The sequence below is a fragment of the Oncorhynchus keta genome, chromosome 27, assembly GCF_023373465.1.
Source record: "Oncorhynchus keta strain PuntledgeMale-10-30-2019 chromosome 27, Oket_V2, whole genome shotgun sequence".
NCBI classification, from domain to species: Eukaryota; Metazoa; Chordata; class Actinopteri; order Salmoniformes; family Salmonidae; genus Oncorhynchus; species Oncorhynchus keta.
In genome coordinates this window covers 49,073,474-49,092,135 of record NC_068447.1, presented here as the reverse complement: position 1 = coordinate 49,092,135, position 18,662 = coordinate 49,073,474, and the positions used below count along the sequence as shown (strand labels likewise).

General features: G+C 40.7%; 1 protein-coding gene across 3 annotated transcripts in view; it reads right to left on the bottom strand.

Annotated features, from left to right (window-relative positions):
* LOC118360240 (chemokine-like protein TAFA-5) overlaps nucleotides 1-17,746 on the bottom strand; it is a 49,269-nt gene extending 31,523 nt beyond the window's left edge. For all 3 annotated transcript variants that reach the window (XM_035739536.2, XM_035739537.2, XM_035739535.2), the window contains exons 1-2: nucleotides 16,990-17,746; nucleotides 1,078-1,227 (exon numbers count right to left, since the gene is read on the bottom strand). In XM_035739536.2, coding sequence (XP_035595429.1) covers nucleotides 1,078-1,227; nucleotides 16,990-17,074 — 235 coding nt within the window. In that variant the 5' untranslated portion in view covers nucleotides 17,075-17,746. The remainder of the gene's footprint in view (nucleotides 1-1,077; nucleotides 1,228-16,989) is intronic.
* Between the last annotated feature and the right edge of the window lie 916 nt (nucleotides 17,747-18,662).

The window sequence follows — 18,662 nt, the reverse complement described above, 5'->3', positions numbered from 1 at the left end:
AAAGCAATCTATTAATGTGGTTTTTGAACTCTATAATTTGTTTTCAAGGATGATAGCTGTACTTTTAGTTTATGGTTGACACAGCTTGTTGGCTATTAGCCAATCAGCATTTCCCAAAGAGTTCAAATCACATGAATGCATCCGACTGGTATTTAAGACTTCACAACTGGTAAATTCCCCACCTCCCACATGGTTACAAATGCAGCATCAGAGTGGAAACTTGTGAGCCCCAACATAACAATATGGTCACAACAGACTATGCAAGGAACATTGTGAATGCTGAACATTGGCATTTCATTTTTCATCTGTACTGAAACCAAACCGTGACCCCCAAAACCGCAATACGTACCAAACCATGGGTTTGGTGAATCAAATCCAATCAAATGTATTTATATAGCCCTCCGTACATCAGCTGATATCTCAAAGTGCTGTACAGAAACCCAGCCTAAAACCCTAAACAGCAAGCAATGCAGGTGTAGAAGCACGGTGGCTAGGAAAAACTCCCTAGAAAGGCCAGAACCAAGGAAGAAACCTAGAGAGGAACCAGGCTATGAGGGGTGGCCAGTCCTCTTCTGGCTGTGCTGGGTGGAGATTATAACAGAACATGGCCAAGATGTTCAAATGTACATCAATGACCAGCATGGTCAAATAATAATAATCACAGGCAGAACAGTTGAAACTTGAGCAGCAGCACGGCCAGCACGGTGAAACATTACAACTCTAGCAGCCAATAATAATCAATTTCCTTATTCTATAATCATAGTTCTCTCTTAGTTAATAAGCATCGCAGGAGCCAGAGACAGTATTACAAAGACTGTGTGGTACCAGATACGCCAGATATGTCCTGTTGTTTATGTACTGCAGTGCAGTGCGGACTGGGGCAGGGGGGTGGTCAAGTGTGGTTGATCTCCATGTAAGATGAAGATGACCATGGAGAGATATAGCTAGGGTTGCAAAATTACCTATTTTTCCAGAAATCCCAGTTGGTATATTCCTAGAATCAGGAGGGAATAAGCATGAAATCCAAAATCCTCCAAAGAGGATTTCTGAAAACTAACCGCAATTGTTGACACTTACCGTCGACGCAGGCTGGCCTGGCCTTCGTGGTGCCAGCGATCTGGCCTCTCCTGCAGGCACAGCGGGCAGTCTGACGGGCGATGGTGCATCTGGGCACGCTGCTGTCCCTGTTGAGCATCACAATCTCACAGGTGCCCACAGCCAACTGGCCTGCAGAGACAACAAAGGAAGAGTCCATTACATGGTCTGTCTTCAATGGCATCCTATACTCCTTATGCAGGGCACTACTTTTGACCGTTGAATTGAATAAGATGCCATTTCAGACACCGTCTCTGTTACGTTACAGTCATTCAGCAGAAGCTCTCATCCAGACCTGCATTCAAATAGCATTTGTTTTATTTCAAAATACTTCAGATGCGCATGGTTGAGCTGCATGGCACAGTGGAATCAATGGAATATGCCCTTGCTCAAATTTTAGGTCATGGGTGCTTCTTTATGTCTTTGCCAGAAATGAAATATTAAGATGGTCAAGGTTGCTCCATGAAGGTTAACTTCAAGCTCTACTTCCTGGCTTGAGGCATTATTTCACCTCATCCCATAATGCAGTTCAAACAGGGGTAGTGGAGGTATGCGGTACCGGTAAAACGTTAATATTATTACTATACCAAAGATGGTTAATTTCGTTCATAAGAGAGCAAAGAGCAGAAAGCTCTGATGAAGGCCAAGAGGCCGAAACGTAAGCTTGAATAAAAAAGTGATACTAGCAAGAGCAGGTAAAAAAGAAATTTGACGTATATAAACTGTTACCATGCACCTGCAACAAGATAGCTCAGGTGTGCGAGTGTAATTTTTTTGTTGTTGAAATGTTGAACGTAAAACACACACCAACATAACATGTACAAAATATCATGTAAACAAAAAACACTTTTAAATTAGAAAATAAATCCACTTTGGTTTTAAAAAAGGACTTGACCAAAAATAAAGAAATAATAGTTACACATAAAAACGACTTACACCACCACAGAAGCTTCGCTATTCGCCATCTGCCAAGTTGTTTTGTTGTTTACTTGGAGATATAGCTTTCAAAACTCTCACCCCCTCTTCCAATGCATTGGAATGCAGTGTGCTGCATCCCCATATCTAATTGATCAGCTGTTGTCAAAGCCGAAATGATTATGACATCTGGGCATTTAAAGTGTTGCATCTCCGGGTAATGGAAGCGGGTTATTTTTAGTTGTTGTAAAGAGGAACTCGACAGTAAAAAGCATTAACATCACAAAGAGGTTTATTTCCAAGATGACAGTAGATACTACATAGCAGGTTCCAGGCCGAGTCCATCTGCACCCGCTCAAAGGAAACACAATTGAATACCTTGGCCAACAACCAATGAGGCCTGCCAATAAAACTATGCGCATCCAATCAGATATATATTTCCAATATAACGTACTGAACACGTGCATACCATTTTAACCAGGAGTGCATAATAACTTGCTGCTTATCTCTCAAACACTACATAAAGTAGACTTCATTTTCTAAATGTCACATTCTATTAAACTTCATTTTTTGCATACTAAAACGGCCTACTATTTAGGATGCAAGTATGAGTATTCGGACACATAATAGTCTCACCCCCCTCCACACACAAACATCCAGCAAGTCCCCCACTCCTGGAGGTTACGGCTGTGCCATTTGATATCAATGTTCTCCCCATGAGTCAACAGCAACCAGATGAATGGGACCACGTGTGATAAGCTTAGAGGAGAGAGGGAGGAGGGAGAGAGAGATGGAGGGAGAGATGGAGGGAGACAGTGCGGAGGATTACAGGCTTCTTAATGTGCCCTAAGCCACTGCAGCCCATTCCATCACGAGGAGCAGGAGGTAATTCATATGACAGGGGGTTTCTGTCACTCGGTGGCACGGAGAAGCTTGGTCTCGCCTCTATTTCAGATTATGAAATGCACTTACGGCGGGCCACAGAGTGAGGGATGGCAGGGGGAGGGGGGAGGGGGTCGCCCACGCTCTGGTTTCCATCACAGATGACATCTACAGGCGCTGGCACCCGCTACCGAGTAGAGTGACTAGCTCTTCCCGGGAAAATGACCTTATCACTGAGTCACACACAAACAAACGTACCCACTTACAGAGATGCATGGATACATATACACACACACACACACACATGCACACACACACAAACCTCAAAGCAAATTCACAGCGCAGTGTGATTTCAAATGTGCAAGATTTTTGTGTAAACTTATTGGATGACTTTTAAGTTTCAATAATTCAATATTCTGTAAATACTGTATACCCCAAGCAAAAGGTATGGGATCAAAAACATGTTTTAAATATGGCTTAAATTCTGATATTTTTATGAATGCATATTTTTTAGTTTTGCCCTGGCTGGCTACAGCTCAAACTAGCACTATGTAACTTAATCTGCATGTGTGACAATATCTTAGTCTCATTCCCATGTTGAAATCATGGGACTCAGCAATGTAGTTGCAGTGATGTTATTTGAGTGAGGCAATTGAAACCACACACCCACAACCAGAAGCATTTTCTGAGTTGATGAATACAGTAACTTAGACAATATACAGTGCCTTTCAGAAGTATTTAGACCCTTCTATGTTGTGTCTTGTTAATAAATACAAAATTCATAACTAAAATATAGTAATTGAGTAATTATTCAGCACCTTTTTTAGGCAAGCCTAAATTAGTTCATGAGTAATATGTGACTTAACAAATCACATAATAAATTACACGGACTCACTCTGTGAGAAAATATGATTTTTGAATGACTAAGCCTTCCTCTGTCCCCCATACATACAACATCTGTAAGATACCTCAGTTACGTATTGAATTTCAAGCACAGATTCAACTACAAACCTTTCCGAAAGCCTGATAAAGAAGGGCAGCACACATGAAGAAAATAACCTATATAATACTATAGAAGTATTACTATATTTAGATATTCTATTATTCACTGCAGTGGTTGTGCAGAACAAATATATACACTACCGGTCAAAAGGGTTTTTCTTTATTTGTAATATTTTCTACATTGTAGAATAATAGTGAAAACATCAAAACTATGAAATAACGCATATGTAATCATGTAGTAACCAAACAAGTGTTAAATAAACCAAAATATATTTTATATTTGAGATACTTCAAATAACCACCCTTTGGTTATTTGAAGTATCTCAAATATAAAATATATTTTGTTTTATTTAACACTTTTTTGGTTTCTACATGATTACATATGTGGTATGTAGAAAATAGTCAAAATAAAGGAGATTATTTGAGTAGGTGTTCTAAAACTTTTGACCGGTACTGTAGTGAATACTGTAGTATTTACTGTTGTATTTTTGTGGATATGACTGTATTATTTGCCAGACATTACTGCAGTATACGGTAGTGTTTACTGTAGTGTTTTTTTGGACATTACTGTAAAATACTTTAGTATTTACCAGGTGTGAAAGTAAGATGGTAAGGTCCAGTATGGTGTCCCGGCAAAATAAATAGTGGGGGTAAGCTGTACCGGTAAAACACGAGCCTATTAACAACAATCAAAACAAAATATCAAGAAAAGTGTAGGCTATTACACCATTATTTATCATTCCCACAGGTCAGAGGCATGGAAAACTGAGCAAATTAACTTGAAAACAGGTGGTATATTCTACGTTCCAAAATGCGACGTGGTTCGAGCAGAACAAAGAAATTTTGCCAAGGCAGAGACGAGTGACCGACACCGAGACGCACACAGACAGCAGTGAACACATACAGTGGCAAGAAAAAGTATGTGAACCCTCTGGAATTACCTGAATTTCTGCATCAATTGGTCATGAAATTTGATCTGATCTTCATCTAAGTCACAACAATAGACAAACACAGTGTGCTTATTAAACTAGTAACACACAAACAAGAATATGTCGTCATGTCTTTATTGAACATACCGTGTAAACATTCACAATGCAGGGTGGGAAAAGGTATGTGAACACTTGGATTTACTAACTGGTTGACCCTCCTTTGGCAGCAATAACCTCAACCGAACATGTTCTGTAGTTGCAGATCAGACCTGTACAACGGCTAGGAGGAATTTTGGACCAGTCCTCTTTACAAAACTGTTTCAGTTCAACAATATTCTTAGGATATCTGGTGTGAACTGCTATCAAGTTAGCCTTACATTATTAAGATAGCCTTACATTCTCCTGCAAAATGTCTTGATTAACTTTGGAATTCATTTTTCCGTCGATGATAGCAAGCTGTCCAGGCCCTGAGGCAGCAAAGCAGCTTTAAACCATGATGCTCCCTCCAACATACTTTACAGTTGGGATGAGGTTTTGATATTGGTGTGCTGTGCCTTTTTTTCTCCACGCATAGTGTTGTGTGTTCCTTCTAAACAACTCAACTGTAGTTTATCTGTCCACAGAATATTTTGCCAGAAGCGCTGTGGAATATCCAGGTGCTCTTTTGCGAACTTCAGATGTGCAGCAATGTTGTTGTTTTTTGGACAGCAGTGGCTTCTTCCATGGTGTCCTCCCATGAACACCATTCTTATTTAGTGTTTAACGTATCATAGACCCATCAACAGAGATGTTAGCATGTTCCAATAGATTTCTGTAAGTCTTTAGCTGACACTCTAGGATTCTTCGTAACCTCATTGAGCATTCTGCACTGTGCTCTTGCAGTCATCTTTGCAGGACGGCCACTCCTAGGGAGAGTAGCAACAGTGCTGAACTTTCTCCATTTATATGCAATTTGTCTTTCCATGGACTGATGAACATCAACGCTTTTAGAAACACTTTTTTAAAAACCCTTTTCAGCTTTATACAAGTCAACAAGTCTTAATCTTAGGTCTTCTGAGATCTCTTTTGTTCGAGGCGTGGTTCACATGAGGCAATGCTTCTTGTGTTTAGAAAACTCAAATCTTGTCTCATTGATTGGACTCCAGGTAAGCTGACCCAGTCATTAGCCTAGGGGTTCACATAATTTTTCCAACCTACACTGTGAATGTTTAAATGATGTATTCAATATAGACAAGAAAAATACAATCATTTGTGTGTTATTAGTGTAAGCACACTATGTTTGTCTTTTGTGACTTGAAGATCAGATCAAATGTGATGACCAATTTATGCAGAAATCCAGGTATTGCAAAGGGCTCACATACTTTTTCTTGCCATTGTACATTCTGCCCTAAGGACAATTGCCAAACGTCATTGCACCATGTGGTGTTTTGTGTAACAGATATTTCCATTCATCACTGTTTGGAGGCTGGTGGATGTGAGTGGATGAACGTGTGTGGGTAGGATGTTTTATATCAGATATAAAACATCACGACTCGTGTTTATAGCACAATAAAAGGTAATACATTTTAAAAGTAAAATGGCAAATCTTTACAACTATGCCCAAAGAGCTCCTATTGAACTAATAGGGATTCTACATGCAATTCTAGGAGTAGGCCAATAAAATGTTTTGGTGCACAATACATTACATTTACTTTCACCTTTGGTATTTAGTAATAGTCTTTTTTTAATAAATTAAAAAAATATATATTATTATCATTTTGTACTGAATTCAATTTTATGAATGAATGACATTTTGTTTTCGTGTCAAATCACCATTTGGTAACCCATCCCTTATGGGATTAATTGACACAAACAAACATTACAATTCACTATGGTTATTAAATGATCATTCTTCTTCCGGCTTTCTCTGCATTGCACATCACATAGAGTGAAAAAAAACAATCAATAGTAAATAATGTTTATCCAAACGATAATTACATCCCTAGAGCAGTAAAATAATATACACACATACACACTGTATACATACAGATACACTAACGTTCAAAAGTTTGGATTACATCCCTAGAGCAGTAAAATAATGTACCTACATATATACATACACACTGCATATATACACACTGTATACATACACACTGCATATATACACATACACTAACGCTCAAAAGTTTGGGGTCACTTAGAAATGTCCTTGTTTTTGAAAGAAAAGCACTTTTTTTTTGTCAATTAAAACAACATCAAATTGATCCGAATTACAGTGTTAATGTTTTAAATGACTATTGTCGCTGGAAACGGTTGATTTTTAATGGAATATCTACACAGGCATACAGAGGCCCATTATCAGCAACCATCACTCCTGTTTTCCAATGGCACCTTGCGTTAGCTAATCCACGTGTATCATTTTAAAAGGCTAATTGATCGTTAGAAAACCCTTTTGCAATCATGTTAGCACAGCTGAAAACTGTTGTGCTGATTAAAGGAGTGATAAAACTTGCCTTCTTTCGACTAGTGGAGTATCTAGAGTATCAGCATTTGTGGGTTTGATAACAGGCTCAAAATGGCCAGAAACAAAGGACTTCCTTCTGAAACTCATCAGTCTATTCTTGTTCTGAGAAAAGAAGGCTATTCCATGGGAGAAATTGCCAAGAAACTGAAGATCTGGTACAACGCTGTGTACTACTCCCTTCACAGAACAGCACAACTTGGCTCTAACCAGAATAGAAAGAGGAGTGGGAGGCCCCGGGTACACAACTGAGCAAGAGGACAAGTACATTTACTGCCTAGAAGGCCAGCATCCTGGAGTGGCCTCTTCACTGTTGCCGTTGAGACTGGTGTTTTGGTACTATTTAATGAAGCTGTCAGTTGAGGACTGGTGAGTCGTCTGTTTCTCAAACCAGACACAATGTACTTCCTCTTGCTCAGTTGTGCACCGGGGCCTCCCACTCTTTCTATTCTGGTTAGAACCTGTTTGCGCTGAGCAAGAGCCACATAATGCTAGGGTATATCTGGTGTGCTTTCTGGAATAAGAGCAAGCGTATATCATGGTAGAAAGGTCAATAGAGGATAAAATGCGTTTCATTCTCTATTTCTTTGAAAAACTGTACTAGCTATTCTGGCAGTTGGCATATCCAACAGTCTATTCCAACGTCTGCCATACACGCGTTCCACCTCAGCTCACAGGGTTCCCAGCCCGTGTCCACAGTTATTGCAAGAATAGGTGAAAACTTGTGGACACCGAACGAGTAACGTACTGCTCTGTTATGAACATGTTTGTTTTTAAAATACAGTACCTCTTAGCACCCCACACTCCTGCTGAATAGTCCAGAACAGGACACACGCATGTCTGATACAGTTTGGAATACGTAGCATAACCTATATCTTTGAGTGTTTTAGTTTGTCCTAAGAGCTCTACTTGCCGAGTTGGGAATTGTTTGGGCTTTGTCAGCGAGGAAACCTACTGGACAAATACCAAAAGCACAAATTGTCCTGTAAGTAGTTGGGACTGGGATCTGAACAGCTATGTTCAACACTACTGCTATTTTCTACAACATGAACACAAATATATGGCCTATACTTGGTATGTAGGTTTCTCACTCAAGGGTGGCAAAAATTGGGATATTGGGGAGTCACTGGATTTATTTTGGGGTGATTTGTGAATGAAAATAAGAGTATGTTCTCATAGCCTACAGGTAAATTCATTTGAAGTCAATCACTTTTTGACAGCATGTCATGCATAGGTGTAATAGGTGGCAGGGAAGTCAGGCGCAGGAGAGTCAAATGGAGTGTAAAATGGAGTCTTTTAATAAAGTCCACGGAGTATGCTCCATAACACTAAATGTACATAAACAAACAAACATGGGTACGAGGACCCGACGCGCACCTATACAACAATCACACTGCACTGACAATAAAACAATCTCTGACAAAGACATGAGGGGAAACAGAGGGTTAAATACACAACAGGTAATGAATGGGATTGAAAACAGGTGTGGGAAGACAAGACAAAACCAATGGAAAATGAAAAAAGGATCAATGATGGCTAGAAGACCGGTGACGTCGAACGCCGAGCACCGCCCGAACAAGGAGAGGCAACGACTTCGGCAGAAGTCGTGACAAAGCATCCCTTTAGTTTTAAACAAAACTTTCCATACGTGTTTACCCATAGAAGAAGTGGTCAGCTGTAACGTTCTGAGTGTAGTGGGTGAGAAGTCAGGCGCAGGAAGCAGAGAGTTCAGGGGAGTGCTACTTTAATGCACCAAAACGGCGAGCATAAGCCAACTCCACGAAAACACAGGGCGTATAACAAAACAAACGCCCCAAACAGGGGGACTTAAACTGTCCAGCAAAACCCACTAAATGGGAAAACACGTAACCCACAGACGTGCACACAAGTTACACAAAACAGAAGGTCACAATAATTAATCCCGCACAAGGAACCAGGCGGGCCGGCTGACTAATAAAGCCTCACTAATTATACCCAACTCAAAACAGGTGCACTCAATAAACACATAAGGAGGGGGAGGAAATAATCAGTGGCAGCTAGTAGGCCGGCGACGACAACCGCCGAGCGCCACCCGAACGGGAGGGGGAGCCACCTTCGGTAGGAGTCGTGACATCAGCAAGTGACTTTTTGGACCTGAATGCCAGAATATTAAGGAGATAAAGGTGCTCAAAGTTGACCATTTGCATACCCCACACTACCATGAGACATCCATGTCTTCATCACTGGAAAGTAAAACGGTTTAAATAAAATATCTCAGAAATGTTCCATTTGCACAAAAAGGTGATTTCTCTCAAATGTTATGAATACATTTGTTTACATCCCAGTTAGTGAGCATTTCTCTTTTGCCAAGATAATACATCCACCTGACAGGCATATCAAGAAGCGGATTAAATAGCATTATCATTACACAGATGCACCTTGTGCGGGGACAATAAAATGTGACGCTTAAATGTGCCGTTTTATCACACAACACAATGCCACAGAGGTTGTGTGGTCGAGCGGTTTGCTGATGTAAACATTGTGAACAGAGTGCCCCATGGTGGCGGTGGGGTTATGGTATGGGCAGTCATAAAAATAAATGTGTTTTCATATTCTCATGTGTTGTAGCATGTTCATCATCTGAGGTTTTTGTGTTTTGCCACCATCGGTTGAGACACAACATGTTGTTGAATGCAGTGTGTGTCATTTCAATCATAGAAATATAATTCATAGAATGGACCTATCCCTGCAATTTAGCTGGTACACCATTGAAATTGTAACTTCTAATTACTACCACAAAGATGGCCATCAGTCCATCCATTGATCAATGTCAACTTAAATGTTAATGATCTATATTTATATATGATCTATATTTCTGGGATTTCAACAGGTTTCCTATAGAGGATTGACAGTTTAAAACAACAGATATTCCCATTCAAGCCAACATTCTCTGATGTCTAGACCTCCAACCATCTTAGTCAAAAACATCAGATGAAATAGGATCAAGCTACAACATATGCAAATGTGAAAAACATCTGTTTATTTCAAGAAATTATAAGATAGTTTGACAACCCTGTTTGTAAGCTTTAAATAACACAAATCTCAACATTTATATTTTCCAGTGATGAAGACATGGATATCTCATGGTATTGAAGGGTATACAAAAGGGATCAACTTGGAATACTTTTATCTCTTGAATGTTTTGGCATTCAGATCCAAAAAGTAACTTTAAGTGCACTCCTACAATGGGCTAATATGTACGGAAGGTTTTGTTCAAATCAAAAGGAGTGTTGTCAAAACGTGATTAAATTCAAAGGGATTTACCCCTACTCATAACGCCCAAGAGCATGCTGGGGCCATTCATTCTCTTTGGTTTTTGGTCATCAATGCTTGTTTCTGAAAGGTATTCTAAGCCCACTACTTTTCTTAGGTAAGGAGCCATTTTTGTGATTAAGTCATTTAGGTAACTTAATCCTTTAAAATGCAGGAAGGAGCGCCTTTCGTGGAATAAAATTATTTAAAAAATACTATGGAAGGAAAAGACGAGGACAATTACTGATAATATTTACACTTTCCACCCACACTCTCCATAACATCAAGAATTTTAAACTCCAATGCACTCCACGTAGAAAATAACTACAAACTCAACCGCAAGGGAGACAAACAGTTGCTGCAAAATAGAATTCCTATTCAGGGAGCTGTAAAACATGGGCCTTGATTGATTTTGCTGTAAAAAACATGTTCATTTTTCCATAAACATCCCCGTAGGTATACGACATCAAAACAGGAGAAGTGGTTTACTTACACCAAAATCATCCTCACTGTGACTTGTCACCACTGAACTGAGCTGCCGGAGAAGACTGAAATCTCTCTATAAACTTTACAAAGCATTTTCCATTGAGCTGATAGCTTCAAATTGACTTAGTAGGCTGGACATAGTAGGCTACAACACACAGCTAAAGTGACAAACTTACCATTCCGTCATCACCACCTTACGATGCAGGATATAGTCAGAACAACAACTACCTCCACCTCATTAAATCAGAGAACATCTCTCTATCTCCACCCTGTCCTCGAACCCACGTCCAAAACAAAGGTGCTGAGGTTTAACGAAATGAAGAGAGGGGGAGCTGCTGGTCCACTGAACAACTGGAGGAATTGGCTCCGGTGGAGGGAAATACAGAAATTTCAGAATGTATCGTTGAATAAACTGGCTAGAGAGTAGAGAGAGGCTTGACAGGCAATCCATTAGTGTGGGGCTGGGGCCCAATCGTGTGAGCCGGACAGGCTACTGCACTTTGATTTCCTGTCGCTGCCACTGTGACGGATGGCGCCGTTATAGAGGGGAGGCGATGCAGCCAGTCGTGGGCAGGATTCATGACCGGCCCGGCACCCAAGACCAAATACCTCTCGTCGCGGAAATTCAGTACTGAGAGAGACTCGGTCTTGGTCCTTTCTTCAAACAATCATCTTTATTTAATATTGATTGATTATTGGCATAATGAGACCGTCAGCCCACTGACTGTTAGGCTGAGAGTCTAGCCTTTACAGACGATGCACAGATGTTATATAGCTGATACCAAGATTGTTTCGTCAGTGACTTCTAACCTTCCCATAAGCCACCTTGGTTCTCTACACAGGATGGCATTTTACTTAGTGTCCCAGATGCCAGGAAGATGAGACAATGAGGCATTGTTCTTAACTCTTCCAGGCTCTCTCTATCTTGTGTCACACACACCTCATCTTGTCTATAGAATGCTAGCTTTTAGGTTTTTATCACCAACACAAGTCAATTGTCAGCTTCAAGCTCTCTCTAGTAGAACCCATGTCCTCAACACACAGACTAGCTGCAGTGTGCTAGAGTGGAGACCATAAACAACAGCATTAGCAGGACAGAAATATCTTACTGTTCGTTAAGTAAATAATTGTTACATATCCAACAAATAAGGTGAATATACATTTTTTCCCTCACATTCTCTTTATTTGGCATCTAGGGGCTTCCAGGGGCCTCCGGGGGAGTTGGAGATGGGCCGTAGGAGGACTGAGTAGCTGTGTAAGTCAGGTGTGGTTGAGATACTGTATATAAAAAAGTATGTGGACACGCTTTCAAATGAGTGGATTCTGAAATTTCAGCCACACACATTGCTGACAGGTGTATAAAATCGAGCACACATCCATACAATCTCCATAGACAAACATTGGCAGTGGAATGGCCTTTCTGAAGGATGCCACCTTTCATAGGATGCCACCTGTCCAACAAGTCAGTTCGTCAAATTTCTGCCCTGCTGGAGCTGCCCGGTCTACCTTAAGTGTTGTTATTGTGAAGTTGTCTAGGAGCAACAACGGCTCAACTGCGAAGTGGTAGACCACACAAGCTCACAGAAAGGGACTGCCACGTGCTAAAGTGGGAGGCGAGTAATAATTTTCTGTCCTCGGTTGCAACACTAACTACCGGGTTCCAAACTGCCTTTGGAAGCAACGTCAGCACAAGAACTGTTCGTCGGGAGCTTCAAGAAATGGGTTTCGATGGCAGAGCAGCCGCACACGAGCCTAAGATCACCATGGGCAATGCCAAGCTTCAGCTGGAGTGGTGGAAAGCTCACCGCCATTGGACTCTGGAGCAGTGGAAATACGGTCTCCGGAGGGATGAATCACGCTTCACAATCTGGCAGTCCAACGGACTAATCTGGGTTTGGTGGATGCCAGGAAAACTCTACCTGCCCGAATGCATAGTGCCAACTGTAAAGTTTGGTGGAGGAGGAATAAAACATTTTTTTTCATGGTTCGGGCTAGGCCCCTTAGTTCCAGCAAAGGGAAATCTTAACGCTGCAGCACGACATTCTAGACGATTCTGTGCATCCAACTTTGTGGCAACAGTTTGGGGAAGGCCCTTTCCTGTTTCAGCATGACAATGCACAAAGGGAGGTCCATACAGAAATGGCTTGTCGAGATTGGTCTGGAAGAACTTGGCCTGCACAGAGCCCTGACCTCAACCTCATCAAACACCTTTGGGATGAATTGTAACACAGCTGCAGGCCAGGCCTAATTTCCCAACATCAGCTCTTGTGGCTGAATGGAAGCATGTCCCAGCAGCAATGTTTCAACATGTGGTGGAAAGTCTTCCCAAAAGGGTGGAGGCTGTTATAGCAGCAAAGGGGGGACCAACTCCATATTAATCCATATTAATGCTCATGATTTTGGAATGAGATGTTAACGAGCAGGTGTCCACATACTTTTGGTTATGTAGTGTTTGTGCACATTCTAACAATAGGGAAGTGGAGGTGAATTTATGTCCACACTATCTAAGAGGTATCTGACTTGAGTGATGGGAAAGTTCAGAAGACTTCAAATGCTGGAGGAGCGCCCTAATCCCAAATCAAATCAACTTCTAAACTAGCCTCTATGGACGTGTGATGATCTGAGAGGATTGGACATGGATAGAGTTCTAGTCAATCAAAGGGCAAGTTGGAGCTACTTAGAATGGCTGACTTCAAACTCTAAGTCTTCCTGACTTCAGAGTCCAGAAAGGCTCCTTGGTGTTGTTGGCATAATGCATCGATAATGAAGGGGGCTGGGCTTTTTTACTGATTGATTCTCCTCTATGTCTCTCTCATTCAAACAACCACATGGACAACCACACACAGCCCCCAAGCGCCTCCCCCTTCCAATACAACTGTTGGATGTACTAACAACGAGAGGTCTCAACTAGAGGTGGACCGATTATGAATTTTCAACGTCGATACCGATACCAAAAAAAGCCGATACGATATTAATCGGCCAATTTTTACATATATATTTGTAATAATGACAATTACAACAATACTGAATGAACAATGAACACTTATTTTAACTTAATATAATACATCAATAAAATCTATTTAGTCTCAAATAAATAATGAAACATGTTCAATTTGGTTTAAATAATGCAAAAACAAAGTGTTGGAGAAGAAATTAAAAGTGCAATATGTGCCATGTAAGAAAGCTAATGTTTAAGTTCCTTGCTCTGAACATGAGAACATACGAAAGCTGGTGGTTCCTTTTAACATCAGCTTTTTTAACACCTGGGAGTCTTCAATATTCCCAGGTAAGAAGTTTTAGGTTGTAGTCATTATAGGAATATTTCTCTCTATACCATTTGTATTTCATATACCTTTGACTATTGGATGTTCTAATAGGTACTTCAGTATTGCCAGCCTAATCTCGGAAGTTGATAGGCTTGAAGTCATAAACAGCGCAATGCTTGAAGCACAGCGAAGAGCTGCTGGCAAATGCACGAAAGTGCTGTTTGAGTGAATGCTTACGAGCCTGCTGCTTGTTAAATAACCCTGTTATTAGGCTGTGATTCAATGACAAATTAACAGGCACCGAATCCATTATATGCAACGCAGGAAAAGCTAGATAAACTAGTAATATCATCAACCATGTGTAGTTAACTAGTGATTATGTTAAGATTGATATAAAATATGTTTAATGCTAGCTAGCACCGTACCTTGGCTCCTTGCTGCACTTGCATAACAGGTAGTCAGCCTGCCACTCAGTCTCCTCGAGGAGTGCAATGTAATCGGCCATAATCGGTGTCCAAAAATGCTGATTATCGATTGTTATGAAAACTTGAAATCGACCCTAATTAATCGGCCATTCGGATTAATCGGTCGACCTCTAGTCTCAACCCTCAAACCATTTTTTTTGTGGGAATATTGCACCAACAAACGGACTCCTGTCCAGTGTGTCACGGCCCTCCCTCGCTGTGTACCACGTGAGCCAGGCTAGGAGCTACTACCATATCATATCTAATCCTTTCAGATCTCCACAAGTGCATAGGAGGTAGAGGCAAGTGGTCGACTTGGGATCAAAGGAAAGAGAAGTCAGTTGGCATAAAATGTTTGTCTACCTTTATTCTAAACAATGTTTCCAAAGATGTCCTCATCTTTGTGACGATGGATCCTTCTTGTTTGGTTGAGAATATAATTCTAGTAATTTATCCCAAAACTGAACTACTGTGGGCTATATAGAGAAAAGGTCAAATTGCAGGTTTGATCAGCATTGTAGGGCATAGTATTCCATAGTTGAGGGCTTTATAGAGTCTGAATAAAGTATATAGATTATTTGTGAAGGATCTATGTAGTGGTCTTGTGTGGTTTAGTTGGTAGAGCACGCTTGCAATGGCAAATGCTGTGTGTTCGACCACTGCTGGGGCCACCCATACGTAAAATGTATGCACGCATGACTGTAAGTTGCTTTGGATAAAAGCATCTGCTAAATGGCATATAGTATTATAATAGTTTATATGCAGACTTTATGTCGGCCTATCCTCTATAAAGTCTTTAGAGTGGGTTGTGAAAGAATAAACTCAATTGATCGGTTCGTTTCTACAGCCCGTAACAAGGAAATTAATGAACAATAGGATTGTAACAGACTCATACACAGCATCCTTTCGTCAATCGTTTCGGGTCAAAGAAATTATTATAGGGATAAAATATTGTTGGTTTGAGAGACGAGGAGCTGAGGAGGACATAGTATGCATTTGCCTTGAGAGAAGAGAGAAGAAAATGAACACAGTAGTAATAAGTGAATAACCAAGTTCCTAAGCGTTGGTGTCCTTCTCCGTTTAGACATGACTATGGAGTTCCAAATCGTTGTCGAGGTAACGGAGAGAAACATGGTTTTGCTTTCCATTCTGTGGACGAGTGAAGGTGTAATTGCACTAGCGCATACATAATTCAACACGGAAGGCTACTACTGTCATGGAATGGCAAGGAATGAGTACAAACCAGTATGAAATCACAAGGCACATGAGGAAGAATAATAGTGTAGGCCTAATAGCAAAATGAAAAGGTTACATCATAGCCAGGGATAGTCTAAAGCATACATGACAGTAGTAGTGCTTCCCATATTCATCTTTTGAGTAGCCTAACAACAATTATAAACTGGGTAGTTTGGGTCCTGGATGCTGATTTCGCTAAAAGCCATGGTATATCAGACAATATACCACAGGTATGATGCAAAATGACTTATTTACTGTTGTAATTGCGGTGGTAACCTGTTTAAAATAGCAATACGGCACCTCTAGGTTTATGATACACTCTTAGAAATAAGGGTTCCAAAAGGGTTCTTCGGCTGTCCCCATAGGAGAACCCTTTTTGGTTCAAGAGAAATCCCTTTTTGGTTCCACATAGAAACCTTTTGGGGTCCATGCAGAACCCTCTGTGGAAAGGGTCCTAGATGGAACCCAAAAAGATTCTACCTGGAACCAAAAAGGGTTCTTCAAAGGGTTCTACCTATGGGGACAGCCGAAGAACCCTTTTAGGTTCTAAATACCACTTTTTTTCAAAGAGTGAAGATGGCCAATATACCACGGCTAAGGGCTGAATCCAGACACTAGCGTTGGGTCTTGTGAAAGAACAGCCCTTAGCTGTGGTATATTGGCTATATACCACCTTCTCGGGTTTTACTGCTTAAATAATCCCTAACAAACCCATACAAATGGTCTACAATACCAACCCTAAGAGAGGGTAATTTTATGTAAAAGGCAATAAAACATAGCAAAACAACATTATTATGTAATTATAATTATACACTGAGATATCAGTATAGCAGTATCAAGACAATGATCCGTCTCCTTGCATGAATAAAAGCGTACAGTAAGTAGAGTAACCGTGGCATGCATCATGTAGGCTATGCACTTACCCTCTCTCAGGCGATGGGAGTGGATGACCCACAGGAGCAGCAGACAGCAGAGTGACGCTCCTCCACCTGCGGAGAGCTTCTTCATTCCCTTTCCCGACCGCAGCCCCGTCTCGACGTGTCCCCCTCTTTATTCCCACTTTTAAGGTGGCGTTCAAATGGGTGAATACTTATTCATGTGGTGTTCTGATAGCCCGTCGCTGGCATCCATCTTGCGCGGTAAATTAGTGGAGGAAAATCCAAAAGATTATGATTGACAGGATCCCTTATAACAAAATGCCCCTTTTATCTTGTCCTGTGACTGTCTGTCGATGAGTTGTCCGGAGTGGAACACCGATAGAAGCGTCATAGCCCAAAATTAAATCAAAATTAGATGTCAATTTGGCAAGTTTCTAAACACATTCAAATTCAGGAGAATGTTGTAATGAAACATCAGCGATATGAAATAGCCTACCATTCATTCCGGTGGAGGTTACAGGTTTATCCCATGTAGACCGTAAGGTTTATGCATCCACTGACTGCCGATGGAAAGACCTGCCTTCTGCAAGACGCGGAGGCGAACACCAAGATCTCCGCAAGAATCGTCAGCAACTTTGCGCTTGAACGTGAATAGCCGAAGACTACGGAACCTGTACCCACGGATTGTTCCTTCAGCCAAATAACAATAAAAATAAAAGTTAGGCTCGTGAAAATCAAAACAGGATATACATTTCTGCAAGCGACTGCAATTACAAGTCAACATATTAAGGCCGGTTATAAAATTGCTCTTTTGTTGGATTCGTTTTGTATTGTACACTTACAAAACGTATTGCATTGGTCAGTTATTGGAATTATTTGAACAAGATTGATCATTAAAGTAAGGCTATCGGTGTCTCCATCTCTATCAACTGGGCACAGACATCAGTTCAACTTCTAGTTTTTCTTTACATTTGGTTGAGTTGTCAACTAACATGAATTCAACGTGAAATCAACCAAAAAAATCAAGTTGATTACTTTCTGCAAATCCAATACATTTTCCAGGTTGATTCAATATCATCACATTTCAATAGAGTCAGAGGAGGAAGGGGGGGGGGGGACCATCCTCCTTAGGGAATAAAAATGCAACATTTAAAAAGTGATCCTTTTTAGATAAAACATTACTAAATATAATCACATCACCAAATAATTGATTAAAACACACTATTTTGCAAAGAAGGTTTACAGTAGCCTCAACAGCAGTATGTAGGGTAGCAGAGCCGGAGGACAGCTAGCTTCTGTCCTCTGAGTACTTCAATACAAAATCTAGGAGGCTCATCATTCTGACCCCTTCCATAGACTTACACAGTCATTTTGACAACTTCAGGAGGACGTCCTCTGACCTATCAGAGCTCTTGCAGCATGAACTGTCCACCCAATCAAAGTTCAGAGAATTAATGAATTAATTAATCTAGTACTGAAAGCATAATGTACAGCTAGTTAGCACTGCAGTGCATAAAGTGTGGTGAGTAGTTGACTCAAAGAGAGAGAAAGAAAATAGTTGAACAGTTTTGAACAAATTAATTTCTTCCTAAATGAAGGAGAAGAAAGAGAGAAATAGAGAGAGACAGATTTAATTTAGCTAGCAAATGCAGCTAGCTAGTTTAGCCTACTGAAACACCCTGCTCAAACAGGGGGATGCTATGTTAGCTAGCTGACTA